The sequence below is a fragment of the Meriones unguiculatus genome, chromosome 18 (assembly GCF_030254825.1).
Source record: "Meriones unguiculatus strain TT.TT164.6M chromosome 18, Bangor_MerUng_6.1, whole genome shotgun sequence".
NCBI classification, from domain to species: domain Eukaryota; kingdom Metazoa; phylum Chordata; class Mammalia; order Rodentia; family Muridae; genus Meriones; species Meriones unguiculatus.
Genome location: NC_083365.1, coordinates 25,966,201 through 25,988,988, shown reverse-complemented (window position 1 = coordinate 25,988,988; position 22,788 = coordinate 25,966,201). Strand labels below are relative to the sequence as shown.

General features: G+C 40.2%; 1 protein-coding gene across 6 annotated transcripts in view; it reads left to right on the top strand.

Annotated features, from left to right (window-relative positions):
* The first annotated feature begins 2,741 nt into the window (after positions 1-2,741).
* Cdin1 (CDAN1 interacting nuclease 1) overlaps positions 2,742-22,788 on the top strand; it is a 211,120-nt gene continuing 191,073 nt past the window's right edge. For all 6 annotated transcript variants that reach the window (XM_060372073.1, XM_060372072.1, XM_060372070.1 and 3 more), the window contains exon 1: positions 2,742-3,056. In XM_060372073.1, the coding sequence (XP_060228056.1) occupies positions 2,956-3,056 (101 nt within the window). In that variant the 5' untranslated portion in view covers positions 2,742-2,955. The remainder of the gene's footprint in view (positions 3,057-22,788) is intronic.

The window sequence follows — 22,788 nt, the reverse complement described above, 5'->3', positions numbered from 1 at the left end:
ACCCAAATGCTCCCTTGCTTTGCTTACAGTCAGAGCATTCGGGATGAGAGGAGTCTGTCAGTTGTTTAAGATCGGACATTCCATGGCCAATTCCAAACAGGTGGCTGGCCAGGATGGTTTTGTGTTTGTTTAATTTTTAGCTTTGTGCTTTTATTTTACAGTCCTCCATCACTTAATGGGGAAATGGTATTTCTGGCTGACTGAGAAAGAGGGGCACAGACTTCAGGCATGCAGAGAAAGCCCTAAAATAAACAATAGCAGAGGAGGGACACAAGGCTGTGATGAGAAGATAAAACAAAATGGACAGAAGCAGGAAGAAAGTAGGCCTCATGTGCATACTTAGCCAACTCTAAGCATTTCACTTTAGGAGGAAAAAGAAGCCAACCAAGTCACGACAGAACAGTTCTGCCCAACTTCTATTTTATACTTAATAAACAATGCTACTGTCACTGCCAATGAAAACAGCAACATAACTCTCCTTTTCTCCCAACATTAACTTTAAACAATCTACTGGATTTAGGTCAAAATAGTAAGCTGCCAGCATGTTAAAAATAATAACACAAAAACAAACCTGGCATTTTCCTTAAGGGTTGTGAGGGTGAGTGCAGGACAAGAGCCAAGGAGAGGAGTTACTATAAAAATAACTAGTGCAAACATCCTTGAACTGATGTTTTCTATAAAAATCCGATGGCTGTGAATTGGAAGGAGTGAAGCTGTGAAGGGGAAAGGAATGGGGAACCAAGTGGTGTCTGTTTCTCGTCAGTCAGCTTTCATGGAAAAGTCACGGCAGGGTCAGCAGCAAACTAGCCAGGTGGCAACTCCAGGCTATGCTGCCATAAATAACAGTTATGTACTAGTGTCACACAACCAGAGCTAGATGTAAAGCATATGGGAAGAAACATTCTGATGTAAAGATCTAGAAACTAGCAATGCTTGCTCAATCCACTGTTGGTACTGGACTTTTGAAACTCTTGAGAAAATAAAGTAGTAAAACCTAGAGGGGAAAAAGATCCCTATATATATAGGGATCTTTTTCCCCTCTAGGGAAAATATATATATATTAAATTAGAGTTTTTACTTTAAAAAGAAAACCTTAACCTTTGGGTTTAAAAGACTGACTATTAGATGAAGTGATTAAGCATTGTTGAGAGGCGGCAACACCACATACCAATTTTCACTTGAACCCCACTCTTGCTATTTACTTGTTCTCATGACCTCTGTGAAGTTCCTTGACCTTTTATGCCTTTGTTCACCCTGTACAAAGGAAGGACGGGGCAATAATGGGGACAGAACCTGCACCAGGGGAAGTTATGGGGATTAAGTGAGTCTTTACAAGAGAACTCACACAGCACTATCTAATAAACATCCTATCCAGTTTAGTTAACCAACTTACTACTTACCTTACTTATTTTGCATAGACTATCTGCTGGATGCTATGCTAAGTATATTTTTACTGTCTTATTGTTTTTAATTGGCATATGATCATTAAACATAGTGATACTTCACAAATATAAATTCTTTCATGCATATTACACCCACACACTCCCCCAATCTTATTGCTTTCTCAGTCTTCTCTGCTTTCTTGCATATAAATGTATATATACATATGTATACATATATTATGTATGTGTGTAAATATGTGTATTTGTGATCTATGTAAAATCCACAAATGAGAGGAAACACAAAAGATTTGAGTCCTTTTCCCAGAATATGACATCACTCTATTATTCCTTATGACTGTGTTTGTAAACCAAACTTCGTTTTCCCTCTCATCTGTTGACTGACAGCCAGCACGATTTCATAACATAGCTACAGACTACCTTATTTAATCTTAAAACCAGCCTCATGAATTAAACTTTATTATAGTTAAAGCACCTGAAGCTTTGATGGACTGAGGAATTCATCAAAGGGGTCTCACCCAAGCCAACCTTCCAACTTATGCTTTACTTCAAATGAAAGACACCATAAACCGTTTAAATGTGGTTTTCTTCCATTTGCTCAAAGTGTTTAAATTTGGAGAGAACAGACACGACATATGTCCATCTTAGAAAGCAAAGGTTTATGAAAAAGGAATTAGAGGGGCCTATGCTCTAATTTGACTGAGGAGTGGTGTGGTCCATTTATAAAAACAGTAACTCCGCGGTCCATCCATCTCCACAGATATTGGGCGCCCACTATTTTAGTGGGCAGGAATAAACTTCTTGAGGAGTTAGGGGGCGAAACTGACAATCTGCTGCCTGCTGTTTTAAGATGCAGCATTCCTAAGTTCTCTACAAAAAGAGCATTGCTTTCCACGAGGGCGCCTGAAGGGCTTTCCCAGCACAAGCCAAACTGCAGGCCTGCTGAGACGCCCTCCACCGCTTCTGCTCACCGAAGACCTTGCTTCTCTGCAGGCCACCAGCTCAGAGCGGCGAGAACTGGGCGTGCCTGGAAACAAATTCAAATCCCGCGCTCCGGCAGACGACTTCCGGGGCTCCGGCTCAAGGCTGGAGGCCCGTCTGTGATACCCGCCCCTGGACCTGTGCGACAGGCCCCCCGGGTTACTCGCAACTGTCAGTGTGGCTCCAGTGAGCGTCTGTGTTCCGATCTCAGGGATGTGAGGCTGGGGAACACCTGCCCCTAAAGACTATGAAGTCTCCGGTCCGCAGCCGCCACTTCCTGGTTGCTCTGCCCTTACCTAAGATGGCGGCTGGGTGCCTTCGGTCCGGCTCACTGCGGCTGCTCAGTACGCTCTGCTGGCGCACAGAGGTCTACAGCCCGCCTCTACCGCGGAGGGGAAGCCTGGAACGCGACAAGTCTCCGCCCCGCCGTGCAGATAGGGGGTGTGCTTTAGGGGTACAGGGTTTAGCTAAGGAGGAGGACCCCGGGCCGCGCTGCGCTCTGCCCTTCCCTTGTTTCCTGGTACCAAGGCTGCACGAACCCAAGGGTGATCCCCCCACCCCCCTTGGGCCTAATATGATACTAACCAAAGCCCAGTACGAGGAGATAGCCCAGTGCCTAGTGTCTGTACCGCCCACCAGGCAGAGCCTGAGGAAGCTGAAGCAGAGGTTCCCCAGGTAAGTCACCATCTCACAGTCTTTTCCCTTCAGCCCAGTTCCGCCACCCTAGCAGAGCCACATGTCATACAAAAATGGGAGGATCACGAGGATACACTTTCCCTTTCATCTGCTTACCATACAGAACACTTCATGGGTGAGACACCTGGAGCCTCTCCAGGCCTTGCAATTGAATTAAAGTCAACAGGTATTTCTTGGAAACTTGATACGTATTGGGGAAGTACACATAGTAGGTGCTTCATAAATGTCCAGGGGTTAATCCACAGACACTATGAATGAATAATTGAAATGGGGTCTTTGCAAAGTAAAAATGCGAGTTGGAGGTTCATCAGACTAGCTTGCTGCTAATTTGCATAGACACCTAGAGGTGGTAGATCAAGGGTAAACAGGGGACCCACTCAGGTTTGCAACTGGTGACAAACAAGAGAGCCCAGGCTTAAAGAGGACCTTGGGCTGTTGACTCTGCAACGAGAAGGTTCGTAATATATAGTCGAGGACATTAGTTATAGGGATTATACTTCTGAGTCTGGCCGTTTGGACCTCCAGGTCTGAAGGCTTCTCATTATGCATACACATACTCCCCGTGAGCTTCAAACTTTTCTCTTTACTTTGCTGTGGCATTTTAGGATTATCCTGGTGGCTAGGAAAGGTCTCTTAGACTTTAAATAACAGGTCTTCATTCCAAAGATTTGAAAACTGAGACCCAAACATTACTTGAGGAACCTGTTCAGGACAACTAGGTTATCACAGCTACTATGTCAAATGGTGCAAAACATTTTGTACACAGTTTTGTTTTTTTGTTTTTTCTTATTCAAAACCATGTTATGGTATTGAGCATAGTTACCCCCAGTGGAGAGCTTTCTATCTATAACACATAGCCTTCACTGTATGTCATCACAGAGATGTTTCACTGAGAAAGGCAAGTTATTGGATAACAGGTGTCAATAAAAACTAAAACGTTATCTTTTATAGGCAGATATTTAGTAGACTAATTTTTCTAGTCTCTTATCAGAAAGGCTCTCTTTCCAGTATTGTCCATACTTAAGGGTGATAGTATCCTTTCATAGCCAGGGGATTTTATCATGGTCACTGTCCAAGAACACAGTTGACAAGTGGGAATTTAATTATTGTCTTTAACATTTTTTTTGAGTTCTCTCTATGGCTGATCACCCAAGGGAAAAGATATAAGAACCAGGTATATATCATGTATAATGTATACATTGCTGGGCAGTTTCGGTTGCCTTTGAGCCCACATGTGTCAAGGTGTGTGTACGGGGACAACTTGGGGTTGTTCTGTCCTTCCACCAAATGGGTTCTGCCAGTTGAACTCAGGCTTGGTGACAAGGGCTCTGATCTACTAAGCCATCTCAGCAGCCCCACTCTTTTTCTTTCTTCCTTTTTTTTTAATATATTTTGTGTCTTTGTATGGTTATACTTGTAAATATTTACTAAAATATAAATTAAAGCTGAGAAAACAAATAAAATACCTCTAAATTTGCTTTGAAAGTAGTCAGTGTATTACTTGTTAACATATTTTATGTATAATAGCCATAATTCTCCAAAAGGTCAAGACAAATATAATTTAGTGAATTTCTTTAATGGCTGCCCTAAATACAAGACACAGCATCAGCTTCTGCGTTTAACTGGTTGTCATATGGTGCTGATTAAAGGAGAACAGGAGGCACTGGGAAAATGGCTCAATGAGTGAAATGGTTGCTAAGCATATATGAGGACCTGGGGAGCCCCAGCATACATGGAAAAGCAGAGCAGCTCAAGTTGAGAAAATGCCTCCATCAGATGGCCTGCAGACATTTTTCCGGGGTATTTTTCTTGACTAGTGATTGCCGTGAGAGGTGCAGCCCACTGCGGGAGCCTGGGCAGGTGGTCGCACATTGTGTAAGAAAGCACACTGAGCATGCTGTGGGCAGCAAACTAGTAAGCATTGTCCCTGCCATGGTCTCTGCTTTAGTTCCTGCCTCCAGGCTCCTGCTCTGATTCCCCTTCCCGATGGCCTGCAACCATAAGCAGAAATAAACCCTTCTTCCCCAAGTTGCCTCTTTGGCCATGGTGTTTTGTTGTAGCAGCAGAAAGCAAACTAACACATGGGCTGGTGTCATGACACACCTGACCTTGTTGTAGGGGGGAGGGTTGCACTGGAAGCCCTGTCAGTGAGGAGGTCACTGAGAGGCCCTGTCTCAAAAAGAGAAGATACCTGATGTGGATCTGGCCACCACGTGTACACACATGGATGAGTGCACCCACAGGCGTGGTCATACACAGGTACACATCATCACAGAAAAAGAAAGAAAGCGTAACAAGAAACACCAGCCTCATATGCAGTTGCAAAAGAGAAGAGTAACTTAATAGGTTTTTTTGTTTGTTTGTTTGTTTAGATAATTGTGGATTAAAAAAAAAAAGACTGAATGTTTTAATTACATAAAATCTAACTGGGTGTAGTGGCTCCCACCTTCGATCCCATCATTCAGGGAGGTAGAGGCAGGCAGATTGCTGTGAGTTTGAGTTCAGGACAGCCGTGGCTACACAGAGAAACCCTGGTCTTGGAAACAAACAACAACAATAATTTTAAAAACCTTAAGAAATGATAGTTTCTTGAAGGCTGACTGTAATGTGGGTTAAGAAACCCCATCAAAGACTTATTGCCTTCTTGCATTGTAATCCTGGCCTGGTTTGAACGTTAGTGGGTCTTTTACTATACAATATTGGTTTTGAACCATACAAACCTTCCAAATGTCACTTTTTATTCTACTATATATATGTATACATATATACATACATATATGTACCTATATATATATATATATATATATATATATATATATATACCATATTTGCTGATCTCATTAGAAGTCTGTAAGATTTGATGCTGTCAAGCTATGGTGATGGAGATGAGGTTTCTAATATTTGAATTTTCCCTTGAAACCTCAAATTTTATCATTGGCAACACATGCTATTGGTTGTTTTCCTTGAAATGACAGGCTCATGTCATTTATATCTGAGAAAAATGCCTGCCAGATACCCAAATCTGAATAATCGTATTTTATTCATTGTTTATTCAAGAATGAATTATCTTTCCTGGGGGGAAATGGTTAGCTCAGCTTTCAGTCGGGTGAGTTCCTCCATGGAGATACCACCATATCTTGGTAAATTGTCTTCGTCTTTACTTCTAAATTCAGTGTACAGAATTTTAAGAGGATTTGATTTAATAGCACTGGATAGTGGATATTCTAAAGTGAAATAGCAATTTTATTTTTAAGCTTTGTATACATGAGTTTGAATATGTCTGTAGTATCCCAGCCTCAATTTGTTGATGGGTATTGGAAGGTAAAGAATCTAGCAACTTGAGGGATGGGTAGGGTATGGGTCTCAAGGGAGGGTAGCTGGAAGGGGATGAAGAGAAAGTGATATAATTCTGTTTCTATTAAAACACATTTTAAAAATTTGAAATTTACCCACTGTGGTATGTAATAGGTACAAATGTCAATAGAATAGAAAGGGAAATAATATTTTATAATTAAAAAAAAAAAAGTAGCTTTGACCTTGTAGAGCCCTGTGAGGTACTTGGGGACTCCAGGAGGCCTTGGTTACACTTGAAACACAACAACTGACTGAAATCAGAGCATATTTGTTTTTGAAGGATGTTGATGGGTATTGACAAGTGAGTATCAAGAAGATTGCGCGTTCTCTCACCTGCACGACATGGTACTGTCTCTGCAACTCTTGCCAGTGTTGAGCAGTCTTTATTTAGTTTAGTCTTTACTGTGTTGAATTAAGAATGACTTCTAGGAATTTGAGTTTGTATTAGCTCCTTTTATCTTTGCTCCTCTTTTCTTGGGATCAAGTCGAGGTTTTAGTCCATGCAAGAAGAGACTGTATCATTGGCCTGTACCCACACCTAGTGCTTTTAAAATTACAGTGAGCTGTAAGTTATTTCAACAGTTTTTGTCTACTGAATTTTCTTTTTGCCTTAACAGAGGCACTTAGTGTTCTATGCCTATCTTTTCATGGAGTATTTGGTTTTTTAAAAATGTCTTTTTTTGCTGTAGATGTTTTCTCATTTGCTTTTAAGTATTCTGATTTTAACTTCCTTGAACTTCAAATTTTGCTTCTTTTTTCTTTTTCTTTCTTTCTTTCTTTTTTTTCATTTTAGATTTTTGAGACAAGGTCTTTCTATATTTCCCTGGCTGTCCTAAAACTCACTATGTAGATCAGACTGGCCTTGAACTCACAGAGATCTACTTCCCAAGTGCTGGGATTAAAAGTGTGCACCACCACACCTGGCTTTTGTTTTAGGTGTCAAGGTCTCACTGTGTAGACCAGGCTGGTATTAAAAGTTTGTGTACCACCACTCCTGGCCCACTGTTAAATTCTTTTTTTTTTTTTTTTTTTTTTTTTTGAGACAGGGTTTCTCTGTGTATCTTTGGCTATCCTGGAACTTACTTTGTAGACCAGGCTGGCCTTGAACTCAGATCTACCTACCCTCTGCCTTTGTGCTGGGATCAAAGGCGTGTGCTACCACACCCAGCTTTAAATTCTTAGTATTCCCAGTTGCAGTTCATTTTAATATCTGCAAAATAAGTTTTCCTCACCATTACTTTTATTCATATTCCATATGTCCTGAGGGAAGCCTCACTTTCTTTTGGCTTTGTTGGTTTGACTGAAATTTCAAAATCTCATGCCACCTCATTGAATTTAGGCACTCCTCGTTACCTGTCTATTCTTAGAATCCTCTCTTTAGCCTGAGATATTGCTCAGTCATAGAATACTTCCCCAGCATGGATAGGCTCTGGGTGGAGTTCCCAGCATTCTTTAATGTGAAGAGGTGGAACTTCGTGAGCTCTAATACTTGATACTTTGAAGTCCACCCTCCTTCTGTTCTTTTCCTCCCTGCAGCTTAATAATAGTGGATCTTTCTGTCATTAGCAGATCAGATGCATTGTGTGAGTCTACTACCTAAAGCTGTTGTCAGGGCTGTATTTTATATCTACATTTTGTACTTTCTTTTCTGGTTCAGATTCAGGAAGATACTTGCAGCCCAATCAACTGTTTTTCCCAAGGAAACAGAACATACAGGAGAACTTCTAAGATGTGATAAAGCTAAATGACAATGCCTGATGTCAGGACTATACATACCATGTTTATGTTATATATATGGTTATACATAACTACTATATATATATATAGGTTGCTAATACGCTTCTTGCACATTCTATTTATATATATTATATGTCTCTGTAAATAATTTTTTTTTAGCTAAAATGATACGCTCAGGATGCGAGGCTAAGCACTGCACTCAGGGTCAGCCGCTTTGGACCCAGAGAAGAGCATGTCTGATTGCATGCGGGTTGATACCCCAGGTCCCGCCTCTGAGAAAAAGGTATCGGACGGGTCTGATGCTCTTTGGGTGGATGACACCTAAATGAACATCTGTGCAAAGTCCCAATTTATTTCTAATATCAGAGATCAGACCTCTACTCTTGCCTGATGCGTCTAAAACAAAAAGGGGGAACTGTAGAGAGCTGCGGAATGCTATGCCTTAAAGATGGAGCTGGTTTCCGCCTTCCACCTTCCCGATGGTGAGTGCTCTCTGTCACGAACAACTCCACATTTGGCTAAGGCCGAGGATCTGGCTTGCTTCCATGTATGTGGACCTATCTGCATTGCCCCCGTGGCACGCCTGGGTTGGCTACCCAGAGGCTATTTAAGCTGTGGGCTGGCTTTCCCCGGGGTCCGAGGATTGTTCAATGTTCCTGAATAAACTGCATTGAAAAAAAATAATAATAATTTTTTTTTTCCGGTTCCACATGGGAGGTTTATTAGGGGAAGGGAAAGAGGGTCGCAGAGAGATGAGGCGGAAGAGAAAGAGCCTCTGTAAATAATTTTAAACTTCTAGCAAATGTGTAGTGGTATTCCAGAGAGTTCCCTGTGTCCAGTTCTGTAAATGTTAACAGTTTTGCATGACTGTTAGACCAGTTGTCAGAATTTCAAAATCAGTTTTAATATGATATACTCAGTTGCTTTGCAGATCTTTTTTGAACTCTGCATTTTTTTTTTTTTTTTAATCATGTCTTAGGAGTTCTCTGGCATGTGGTGCTTCCTGTTTGATTTTGATATGTCTGGAGAGAGTACTGATCAATTGTTTCCAAAGTTTCCCTCTAAGTGCTGCTTGCTTCTCCCAACAAATTTATGGTAGAAAGTTTCAGCAACTGCACCCCAGAAATGACATGTCCTTCTTAGAGTATCGTGTCTACATTTCTACATGTGACCCGTGTGACTTCACTTGTATTACTATTGGAAGTCACAACCATTTGTGATAGTTCGGTTATGACTGCTGAGTGTCCATGGTAAGGTTGCTGTCCCTCCTGTCAGTAAATGCCTTTTGGAGATATGCTTCTCATCACACCTTCTTTCCCAGGAAAGTGAACGTTCATCAGTGGCTCTTTCACTGTTATTATATTTACCAAATAGTGGTTCAGGTCAGGTCAGAGTATTCATCCCACTAATATTGTCTGCTATCGTAATTTTATGGGAAACAACCCTCCAATAAGGCCATCATTTTCAATGGTATTCGCAGAATTTTCCAACACTTTATCTTAGAATGTTTGATCTATAATAATTCACTTTGTGTTTACTTTATTTACAACACATTTTGGATTTAAAAAACCCAATAGGATGTGTTATAATTAATTTAAATAGTCTAGAGTATCGGGAAAACAGATTAAAACATAACTAGTATCTATAATAGAATTTCAGAATTTTAGAAATGGAAAGATTTCTTGAACAGGTTCTATCTATCTATCTATCTATCTATCTATCTATCTATCTATCTATCTATCTATCTAACGATGTGGTCTTACTTTTTAATCCAGGCTGGCCAGTGCTAACTCACAGAAATCCATCTCAGTGCTGGTATTAAAGGCATGTACTGTTACACCTAGCCACAAGTAGGATTCTTAAAGGAGATATGTATTGGTTGGAAATTCTTTTATTAATAAATTATTTATTTGGCACATGTTTCTTGATATTCTTAACCTTGCATTGATCATTCAGTTGCTATTCAAATGAGTTACACATCAAAATTTTGAGATCATAAATCTAGTCTAGTCTTCATTGCTGAATCTTTGATCCCAGATACTGGGCTCTGTTTTTTCTAATTGTGCCTTTCAGATTTGTAGACATGGTTTTTTGGTGTTGGCCCATTCTTGATAGTAACATGGGCAGCCATTCATTCATAAAAATGCCTTCAATTCCTGCTCCAAGTAAGACCTCAAAATTAGCAGTTAAAAACTCTGGCTAAGTCCCTTCTGCTTAAAAAATATACTTGGCCATCTTCTTGATACTGGAGTGGAGGGTACTTCTGCTATGCCTCTGCCTATGTTGAATTTACTGGTCTTGGTGGACTTAGGGGTCCAGTCTGGTCAGCTACAGACTAGCACAAAGTATTACTTAATTTGTGTTTCTTGGAAGTGTCCAGGTTTAATTTGGTGCAGTCAAGGTCTGGTGCTGTCCTTGGAACAGCCCCTGTTCCCCTCGCAAGATGTGATTTATGATGTTACCTCTTGTCAGACAGAGTCCTCTGTTCCACGTTCTTGCTTCCTGTAACCATTTGTCCTTAGGATACCACCTGGTTTTGTCTCATGTTAGTGTGGGTCAAAGCTCCCTCGCTGTAGAAGGAGTCGCATCCCAGAACTTGTAAATGGAAGAACAGGTTTCAGACTCAAGTGGAGTCTGCCTCCCAAATCTTACTCTGTTGCTGCTCCCTGTTATACTTCCTTAAGGTTATGATGATCACTAATTAAAACAGAGCAGGTGGAACAGGGGGCACAGTGTGGAACTGATAGGACGGGTAAGGACCGGGAGTGTGAGTACTGTTAGGATGCAGTCCTTTGTCTACAGCAGAGGAAATTTGAGTGCTGTACATATCTGTAAATACATGTCTGCAAACATGCGCACGTTGAGACAAAAGGCAGCAGATTAGCAGAAAACAGAAATGTTTATATGGACCAGTGGATGATGTGATACTGAATAACTAAGATCTGATTATGTCTGATGTTTCAACAAATATCAGAACCTTGCCTTTCATGTTTCAGTGTTGCATAGTTGATCTGTGACATTGAACAAGTTTTTAGCTTTGGTTCACTAATTTTCAAGGATCACAGTGAAGCATTATGATGTATAATTAATACTCTTAGGCTTGGTTTACATAACTGAAATATTACTCCTGTTGGCCTTGTTTCTCGAAATTGAGTTGAGTGGTGGTTCTTAATTTGTGGTTAGTTTTTTACACTCTGATAATGTTGTGGTGAGCCTGGTTTCCAGAATAATAGGTGAGAATGACTTCTAAGGGCAGAAAAAGTCTTCTGTTGAACCTGAAATGTTGTCTGTGGCTTTGGCAAAGAAATGTGATTAATTTGCAAGACATTAAAAAGTAGTGTTAATTCATGTCTTCTGCAGATATCTAGATTTGCTTCCATAGCAAAGATTGGTCAGGACGGGTTGTCTAAGAAGTACGTATGATCATTTGGCGTATGCATACCCTGGATTAGTCTTGTAAAGTGTGTTTTGTTTTAATTTTTTTGTAAATTCTGTTAAGATTTCAAGGTTTGATTTTGTTGTATTGTAGGCTAGGTTTCAGTTTTTCTGGGAGGTCATTTTCCTTACATATGGCCTCTGTACTTTCTAGAGTAAGTTTTAGCTTTCATGAGATGCTTGTATGCTTCTGTATTTGTAACACTGAAAAGTTAAGGTGAGCCTGGATTATTGGTAAAGGGATATTTAGGAAAACTGATAGCGTTCTTCTGAGAAGCATTCACATCTTGATTGTATTTCTTATTAGTTTTGGGGGGAGGTTATTCATATTATTAGGATACTGAATTCATTTTCAGTCTGTATTCAGGCATCGTGCCTCAGCTTTCTCAACACTAACCTGTGTGAGAATGGCAAAGAAATTACATATTTCCTTATGGAAAAAAGATTGATGAAAGTATGAGGCAATACTATTTTATTGTTTAACTTTCAATAAATGTGGAGTGAATTTACCATTATTTTTATTATACCCTTTTATTGCAATTTTGCATATTGATTGAGTTTTCTTTAGAGACAGAACAATATGTAAGTTCTATGTTATAGTTAAGTCTGAAAAGTGACCTTCATATATAAAAATCATGATACCTTACAGAGGCCGGGTAAACACTATTTTTGTTGTTCTTGTTGTTTTAATTGCATTACTGATGGTAAATGTTTTCAAACATATGATAGAAACTATCTTTCTCTTTTCTACGGATATTGAATGGCTGATACGTGGGGCTGCTTTATAGAGCACACTGCGGTTGGTGTGGGATCCTAATTAGAGGAGAAGAGGGGAATAGAACAGATAGCTGGATCTTAGACTGTGGGGTCTTTAGACTTGACACCAGAGGGGAATATTCTGTGCACCCCTCATTTGAGATGGTGATTATGTGGGGAGCCAGTTTGTGGGGACACAGAAACAAAGCTGGGTGCATGCTGATCACCTATCTACTCTTCCCTGGCCACACTGAAATTAATACCTCCTCCACTTGTCATCTCTTTCTATTCCTTTGCTCTCACGAGGCACCTAGTTAACAGAAGCTAAGGCCCCCTTCAAGCCAAGGGCCACTCACATGGTTTCACATACTTATGAGTGTGCTACTTGGTGGAGGTGTGGTCTTTCTGTTCACTGTTGCTTTCAAACAGAAAATATATGTTTTCAACCTCCTGTCATGTTGAAACTGTAACTTGATATATTTTGGGGTTCAATCAAGCTGAGGATTCCACAGTTCTCATTTCTAAGCAAAATGTTGAAATGTCTTAGAAATTCTTTCTTTTACATGTTTGAAATGTAGTAGATCAGCTGCCAAGGATGATTAAAACTATTCAACAAAGCACCCTAAACTTAAGAACGTGAGAGTAAATATTTTGAAACAATGAAATTTAGTTATAGAGAAAGTAAAGTAGATTCGTGTCTTTTGATGCTATTGTTCAGTCAAATATTGAACTATTGACTCTTTCTCCAACCACGTGTTGGTCCTAGTCTTTTTCTGTGATTGTCCTGGGAGCAGAAATCATGTCTAAAATACCTGGTACATTGTCACTGCCTCCTGTCTTACACGCCTTAACTTACATGTATTTTAAAAAAAGTCACTGTTATGACCTAGTCTTTGCTCTTGGAACAAGAAAGAATAAGCTAATCTGACTCTAATCTTATGTTTATTCTGTTGGAGGAAATGGGTGATACAGCAGACCCAGTGCATTTACAAGGGTTATCACTTAAGGCTGTTGAAAATCCTCAGGTTCTCAGTTAGCATCATGTAGGATATCCAGAGCCTGCAGACCTGTGGGATGAGAGCATTTGGTTAAGCTCACTTATCAGCAGGTTCACTCACCGCTTCCTCAGATCAGCTATGCAGGATGAAAGATTAGGATGAGCACACAGCAGGCTTATGAGTCAGTGCTCATCATGCGTACTTGTGATCCCTCTCAGGTACTCAGAACCAGGTCTATAGAGAAGGAAGATGGATCCCTCAGTTTGACATTTGTTCTTGTGGTGTACTGTAGTTCCCTGACACCCTGCAGCTTGCAGCATAGTACCTCTGACTCATGGTGGAATAAGACTTGTAGATTCCTCGCTTGTAGATAAGATCTTAGAGGAAAAGCAACATCTAATCAGCTTCTCTCCAACCACACAAGAAATTAGACTGACAATACATTTTTTCCCCCCAGTTCTTTTTTGTTTCTGTTTATAGTTCTCTGGAGCTGCTATCTTTTGCTTAAGGTATATTATTCCACTATTTGTTTTTACTGATACTATTGGTAGGCAAAGCTATAAAAATTGATACTAACTTGCACTTCAAGCCTCATTTAGCTAGGATGGCAAATGGACTGGGTCTGTGAGACAGACTTCATTGTATAACATTAAAAAGCCCCACAGACTCTTGCAGCCTGCATGTTTCAGCCTGGGTGGAGCATAGCTCATAGTCACATTTCCTGACAGGTGAAGGTGAAAGTCATCCAGATCTGTTTTCTCTGGAGCCAACTAATAATATATGGACATATACAGACCAAAATTACCATTAACCACAAATTTGCATTTTGAATTTTTATTTGTGCTGTGGTGGGCACATTTGGTACCTACATGTACAGATTGTAAACACTGCTACTGCTCTTGTTATTTTGGATTCAGTGGCCTAAAGTGAACTAGTGTTGGGTTCAGGTAGCATTTAGAACTGGTCCAGTTCCTTAACGCTAAATGCAGAAGCCTGTAGAGAAGTCCCTCCTGTGCTCTCCGTGTTTGCCTCTGTGGGCAGAGCTCTCCATGCTTGCCCTTCTGTTGGGGCACTGACTTCTTCCACACCAGTGGCCAGGCAGGTACCAGTGACAAGAGAGTGAGTGCAGCTGGCCTGGTTTGGACTGTGCCAGAGTAAAAGCAGGGTTCTGCTCACTGACAGACAGCTGCTGCTTTGCACAGCAGGACCGTGGACAGAACTGCTGCCAGGGATTGTCCTTAGGCATCCAGGCTAGGTCTTACTCCCCCACCTTCCAACCCCCCCTTTTAAAGGAAAAACTAAAAATCCTGAGTGTTTAATGTTTTCAGTTTGCTTGAATTTTTAAACACCATGTGGGCCAACATTTTCCTGGCCAAACAGAGTAAGTCTGTGGGCTGAGTTTGGCTGATGGCCAGTGAGTCCTGGAACTGTTTCTTCTTGGCTCTTGAGAGTTGATTTTGAGTGTCTTCTCAAGACCCTATAGCCCATATATCACACTGATAGCTAGAAGTCTGTGGTGGGGGTGTTTACACTATAGAAATTGCAAATCATGCAAGCCTTGGCCTCCCTTAGCCCCAACCTTGAACCCACCCAAAGGCAGTTGTTTAACTCTAAATGCCACAGTTTAAGACATTTTTGTATTACACATTAGCTCTATAAGATGACTTTAACAGAAATTTCTTAACCTAATTTATTCTCATTATCTTAACTTTTTTTTTTTTTTCAGAAAAGGGACTCAAAGCACTTCCATTTGCCTTTCATGCATCCTTATTGTTGTATCAGACTTTTTTCTCTTTATATGTGTGATATAAAATTCCAACATTGCATCTTCACAGTCCCTAGTAATAGCAGGTATTGTAATATATCTCACAATGGACATTTGATTGAACTGATCTGAAAAATTCCTTCTTGTTTTTTTTCCATATAAATGATTTTATTTCATTTTTATTTTAATTTTTTATATTAATTACAGTTTATTCACCTTGTATCCTAGCTGTAGCCCTCTCCCTCTTTCCTTCCCAATTCTACCCTCCCTCCCTCATCTCATCCCATGCCCCTCTCCAAGTCTACTGATGGGGAGGTTCTCCTCCCCTTCCATTTGACCCTAGCCTATCAGGTCTTATCAGGACTGGCTGCATTGTCTTTCTCTGTGGCCTGGTAGGCCTGCCTCCCCCTCAGGGAGAGGTGATCAAAGAGCCAGCCACTGAGTTCTTGTCAGAGATAGTCGCTGTCCCTTACTAGGGAACCCAGTTGGTGACTGAGCTGCCTTGGGCTACATCTGTGCAAGAGTTCTAGTTTATCTCTATGAATGGTCCTTGCTTGGAGTATCAGTATCAGAAAAGATCCTTGTGCCCCAGTTTTTTGGTTCTGTTGGTCTCCATGTGGAGCTCCTGCTCCCTCCCGGTCTTTCTATCTCCCCCTTCCATAAGATTCCCTGCACTCTGCCCAAAGTTTGGTTATGAGCCTTAGCATCTGCTTTGATACACTGCTGGGTAGAGAAAGGGGAACCCTTCTCCATTGTTGGTGGGAATGTAAACTTGTACAAAGTTTTCACTTTGGAAATCAATCTGGCCCTTTCTCAGAAAATTAGGAATAGCACTTCCTCAAGATCCCACTATACCACTCCGAGGCATATATCCAAAATATGTTCAAGTACATAACAAGGACATTTGCTCAACCATGTTTTTTGCAGCTTTATTTGTAATAGCAAGAACCTGGAAACAACCCAGATGTCCCTCAGTTGAGGAATGGACACAGAAATTGTCCATTTACACAATGGAATTACTGCTTAGCAATTAAAAACATGGAAATTATGAAATTTGCAGCAAATGGTGGGAACTAGAAAAGATCATCCTGCGTGAGGTATACCAGAAGCAGAAAGACACACATGGTATCTACTCACTTATATTAGACCTATACGATAGGATAATACTAAAATCTGTACACCTAAAGAAGGGGGAGCAGCCTTACCAGGCCACAGAGGAAGACAATGCAGCTACTCCTGATGAGACCTGATAGACTAGGATCAGAGGGAAGGGGAGGAGGACCTCCCCTATCAGTGGAATGTGAGAGGGGTATGGGTGAAGAAGAGGGAGGGAGGGTAGGATTGTGAAGGGAAGAGGGAGGGAGCTACTGGTAGGATACAAAGGGTATAAACTGTAATTAATAAAAATAAAATATTATAATAAAAAAGAATAAATGGAAAATTAAAAAAAAATAAAAGAAGCTGAACAAGAAGGAGGACCCTGGGTAAGATGATCATTCCTCATTGAGAAAGGCAAACAGGACAGACGACGGAAGAGGGAGAAAAGAGGCAACAAGACAGGAGCCTTCCACAGAGTGCCTCTGAAAGACCCTTTTTGTCTGTTTTATAAAGCCATATTAGAGATTTCTCATTTAGGAAAATTAATCCCTTTCAAAATAGATTAGGTAAATTTAAAGATGTTATAGTTCCTTGCAGCAGGGATTTGGAAATGTTCCACTAGTGTTATACTTGAGGGCTTATCATGTCAGAAGTTATTTCTAAAGAAACTTTAAGCTTAGGAGTTACACTTTTAATTACTAGCTATTTCAACATAAGAAGTGAATATCCTGCTCAGCAATTATAGTGAAAGACAATGGGACATTCTTAATTGATTACAAATTAATTTAGTACAGTTTTCTAGAGACTCAACTGATATATTTCTTATTTCTTACCTGCTAATTATTAGTCATTAAAGAATACAGTGGGCTGAGGAGATAGGTAGCTTAGTGGTAATATGCTTGCTCTGTAAATGTGAAGAGGCAGGTCCCCTGGAACCCATGTAAATGCTGGGTGTGTGGCCCACCCATAACCCCACCATTCAGAGGGTGGAGACAGGCGACCCCAGAGTAAGCTGGTTAACTGGGTTAAATATATTGATCAACTCTAGGTTTAATTAAGAGACCCTGCTTCAATGAATAAAGTGGAGAGCTGTTCAGAAAAACTTTCAGTGTCAGCTTCAGGCTTTGACACACAGCACACACACACACACACACACACACACACAGGTATACAGGCAAACTACACCCATGCACATGCAAAAAATAACAAGAATACAACAGTGTATAGTTTCCAATAAAATTAAGTGTACAGGGCAGGATTTTACATTTGAGAGTGACAAATGGAATGCCCAGGGGTTGAGCCATCTGGGTGTGCTGTTCAGTTTGGAGAGCTGTAGCCTGGGCTAGACCTTGGTTGGTTTACCTAATTTGGCCTGCTTGGCTAATCCTAATGTAAATTATGGGCCCCAACCATATTACTACGAACTCTGTGAGGCTGCGAGAGTTTTTAATTTTAAAGACTTAACTAAATTGGTTTGGAGAACTTGATTTCTGGAAATAAATATACATATCTGAGTTCTTGAATTTCTTGGCAGGTAACCTATGATGGGTCTTTTCATCCCTTGACAGAGTACCTTTACATATGATGAAATGGAATTATTACTAATTCAAATGAAATTACATGTAACACAGTGAATACCATTCTTGATACCCTGAATACCACAGATCTTGTTATTGTTACTATTGTTTATTCAAGGATGTTCTTTGTGGTGCTTTTGGGGTTATAGTAATTAGACTTAGAAAATGAGAAGTGAAAAGATTTTGCCTAACCACCAGCCCTTTTGTTGAACAATTTCCCATGTTTTCCCTTTTTTGTGGTGAAATCTTCTTTCATATTCTGTTGATTTTCTTTTCTTTGCCCAAATAGTAATGTTATATGAACACTACTTAGGGCAGAGTAAGTCAGAATGTTAAAAGCTGGGGATTTTCAAAGTATGTTCTCACTAGTGAGTGTGTCCTTCTCAACCTGACAGGAAGATGATTTGTGCTTTATTGGTATGTTGACTGAGAACCCGTTTGGCTGCCGAGTTCTGCTTCTCAGGAAGCAGCTGGAGCCCAAAGACTGTGCTTAGGGGTACATCTTCAGGACATGGTGGACGCTGTCATCACCCGAGTGTGGACTTTGGTTCCAGTGTTTAATACAGGCATTGATCAGCTTTGAAGAATGTGTTTCCAATGAGCTACAGCCAGTTGTCATACTAGTACTGGTATGACAATGCCGTGTAAGACCAGTGGAAAATACAGAGTTGCATAAAGTTTATAAACCAACTAGATTATTACTCCTTAAGTCTTTGCTTGTATTAATGCGTTGTGTCCTAGAATGCTGCCTTTGAAGATAACCTTTAATTTCTTTGATTTCATAGCTGATTGATATGACTTGGGCAAGACCTCACCCCTCTTCCTTTTCTACTCCATTACAGATTCCATAGCTCTATTCTAGGTCACAGGAGAAGCTCTCAGAGTTAGATCTACTTCAGTTCAACTGGCTTAAATAAAAGTGTTAAAATAGCTTTAAAGATCTTTGTCCCTTTGCAAAAACAATATTTAAAAACTTGAATGACATTGACAAAATGTTGCCTGCAGCCCAAGTTTGCAGAAGTAAGCCATAATTATGCTCAAGATTCTCTGTCTGGGGACTCTTATTTGCCACCTGTCTCTTCTGAAGTGTTAAGACTTTGGGTAGCTTTATTTCTGCTGGAGGTGCATAGGGAGTCTAGATTTGGCACATTGTCATGAAAAATATTTTATTCATGCGATAGCTTTTTAGACAATTGTATTCTGTACTGTATTACAGTGGCACAATAAATTGCTGAATAAACTGTCTACTCAGTATGACTTTACCATGAAAAATTTGATGCATAGAGTAGGAGAGGTTGGAATATATCAGCTTTTTCTGACAAGGGACTTTGAATTTTGACCTAATATAGGTGACCTTTGTGCACAATAAAAGCAAGCTTAATCTCAAGGTTAAGGTTGAGGTGAATGGCAGGGCATGGTGGGGCCTAAGCTGCAGGGAGGGGCTTCTCAGCCTGCTTAGCTGTTGGCTAAGGGGGACCCTCACACTGTTATTTAAAAAAAATTAAAAATTGAAAGCATAGATAGAAGCTTTTCTATAGCACACTATTTGGCTATTAAATAGCACCCTGTTTCTTCAAAGCTCTGCTTTCTCTTTAATTGTGTTAAGTTCTTCTGGTTTTGCATAGGTTATTTCTGAGTGAAAGGTATGAGCATGATATTGTTTCTTTCACAGATAAACTAGCCATATAGCTAAAAATAAAAACGTTCTATGGCTCTTAGGACAGATAGCTGACATATATAAGCTTGGAACTGAAAATATATGTTTTATAAGTTTTTTTTTTCTCCCTTTGACAAGTTGAACCTTTGTCACTGAGCGTTAGAACTGTCAGAAGAATTTTAAGTGGTGTATGCCTTTATATAGATTGTAATTAAGAGGACTCATGTGAGTTATTGTTTTAAAAGGCTCTTGTGATTTAGAGGTTGGTCCCCCTATCCCCGGAATTTCCTTTGAAGTGCGTTGGCTAATCCACTTGCATTATAATATAATATAGTATGATGTGATAATATAAAATATTTTTATGGTCTTTGCCTGCTGTACCTAGAAGGAAGATTATTTTAAAACGTAAATTTCACTGTTAAACCCTTCACTACCAGATGCCTTGACTGCATTGTCATAAATAAAAGGATAGCCTATCAAACATTAGGAAAAGCCTCTGGTGTTACAGTGTCTGCACACCTATTGAATATTCTGCTCGAATAATTGGTTGGAACAACAAATAGTTGAGGAGAGTGTCAGAGGCTCACATGGAAAGAACTTCTCCCTTTTTAATCGAGCCTGCAAAATCTATTCCCCAGGACTGATCAGCTCCGAAGCACTGGGGTTTGATGATCAGGATGGCAGGAAACCATGCTTTCAGGACATAACACATTGACGAGGCCATCCATCATTTGTTAGCATACGCCGAAATGTGGGCTGTGTGCGCAGAGGCCTGTGATTTCGTAAATACTTGGGAGATGAATAGAGCTTACACACAGGGGAAGATATTGCTGTCCTTCAGCAGCCTGAGACCCAGGCGCCTGCTGAGAAGGCCATCTGACGGCACATCATCAGTAACTGGCCTGTCACAGTCAGCGGTGCCCACCGACCATCACCAGTATATTAAATGCATTTTTAATATCTGCTTGAGTAGATTTAATGAAGAAAATTTAGTTTCCATACTCCAAGCACCGCTTCCTCGAGTGTTCGAAAGCACGGGCTCTTCCCTGTACCACTGGGGGAAGCTCATGCGAGCACCTGATTGAAAGGGGGTGCAAATAAAATAATGTGCACGCATATAGAAATTTGCTTTTTTATCAGAATGGCCATCTTGTTGGCATAAAATATCATTTAAAAAATAAAGAAGAAAGAAAGGAAAGAAAGAAAGGAAGAAAACTGTAGATTTTGGGTGAATTTCTTAGTCTCCAACTGTCCTTAGAAGCTCTTTGTGTGGGAACGTTCAACTTACTGGGAAAGGGATGTAATACAAAGCTGTGGCTTTGGAAGGAAACAGTACAAAGTCCATGCCACGATGGCATGGTTTGTCAAATCTGTGGGTAGGGAGATTCACCTTTTTGGTTTTGTTGTGTTTTTAAACATTATTGTATGGTATTTTGGGTTCTTACCTAAAGATAAAAAAGTAAGGTGTTTTTTTTGTTTTTTGTTTTTTGTTTTTTTTTTTTTTTAGTTTGTTTATTGTACACGATGGAATATTGAACGTTACTTGTTAACCTGTTAATCAGAATTTTTTGTTTGCTATCATGTGAAAACAGTTCAAAACGAGTGAGAAAAATTAGCGCTCTACTTTCTTAGACTGTGATGTTTCTTTAAAAATTCTAATTTTAATATGTTCTATTTTTCTGATTAGGCAAAGTATAGATTCAGTCCCTAATGAGTCTCAATTGATGACATTATTTACTACAAAACAGCAAGACATCCAATTATGTATGGTTGCAAGTGGCCACTTTAAAGGTTTCTCCTCTTGAAAAAGCACAGGAGAATATGGTCTGGTGTTCACAGAAGCAGCAGCTAAGGAATGGGATCTATAAATCTGACTCCCGCATGTGTCAAAACAGTAATGTATTAAATGCATATTATTATAAAAATTTAAGACATGTCTTAAACACACTTACATTTTTATAACACATGGCAATATTAAATAATACATTTCCTTGTTAGCATCTGTTTGCCGTCATTGTTGGCAAGACCTGTGATTTATTGCTTAAATTAATGACCAAGACCGTTTTGGACCTGATATATGCCCCTAAGCTTATTACATCACTAAATAAAGTAAAATGTATGTGCTTGTGACAAAGTTATTTTTATAATTGTTTATCCCTTTAAAGTGCTCTATACAGCGATTCACTGCAAGGTTCACAATGGTTGGCTTGTGACCAGAAAATAATCTCAGAAAGGTAAAATATATTTCTTGTCTTGAAATAAAATGCCAGAGTGGTGGTGATGATAGGGGACCCAGCAAGCGCATGCAGCATTCAAAACCCCTTTCTTCAGTGCTCTCACCGAAGTCTCACTTCGCGTGTTAGTGCACAACCTCTGCCTTCATCCCATCTCTCGAGGCTGCCGATGCTAGAGCTCACCTTAATACCCAGCCGCGCACATGGGCCAAGCATTTTGCCCTGATCCCAAACCGCAAAGGTTAACTCTTCTTAACTCAGTGTTCTGCAGGTGCCATTGTCACCATCCCTTAGAGTGGGTTATTTTCCCATTTGCAGCCTGGGGATGGGAACTTGCTGGTTTCTGTGTTGAACTCTTTTTGACTTCACAGCTCTATCTTTCTCCTCTGAGGATCCAGCATGACAGCCTCGTGTACTTTTACAGTGCCCTGTCATCATGGGAAGTCACTCTGCCCCCTGACTTGCAGTATGGCATTATAGGGCTCCACAGGAAGTTCCTCACTGACTGTCAGCTCGCCCATCACAGGGCAGAAAGGTGGCGATCCTGGGCGCCTTAGCCCTGCTTCTGAACTGCAAAGTCTGTCTGCAAACAGACGGAGTTCCTTTGGATCCCAGCTGTATTACTGTGATGGGCTTATTTTTTCTGGATGCCTTGGAAGAGTTGGCATTTCTCACTCACAAATGGCAACAAACCCCAATTCTTGTAAAGGTACTTTCTTGCTTGTGTTTGCCTCATTTCCACTGCAAGATAATCTTTTTAAGAGCTCACTCAAAAATGATCAAAGTCAGCAAACATTCACTTTTTTCTAAAGCCTTACTAACTTTCCCATTCATTTCTCTCTTTAAACAATGTGTATTTTTAAAATTTCATGTGTGACTGTTTTAGGCAGTTTTCTTTAGTACACTGGGTTGGCCTTGAACTTATGATCTTCCTGCTTCAGCCTCTTGAGTACTTTCGTTAAAGCTTGTGCCACCTGTTTGGTTCTCTGTCCCTTTAACCTGGAAGACCTATAGAAAAAGTTTAAAATACCATTTCTCATTTCTTTTCTTCCTTGGGGTGCCTCCATTTTCCTTCCTCTCCTCACCTCCCCACCCTTTCC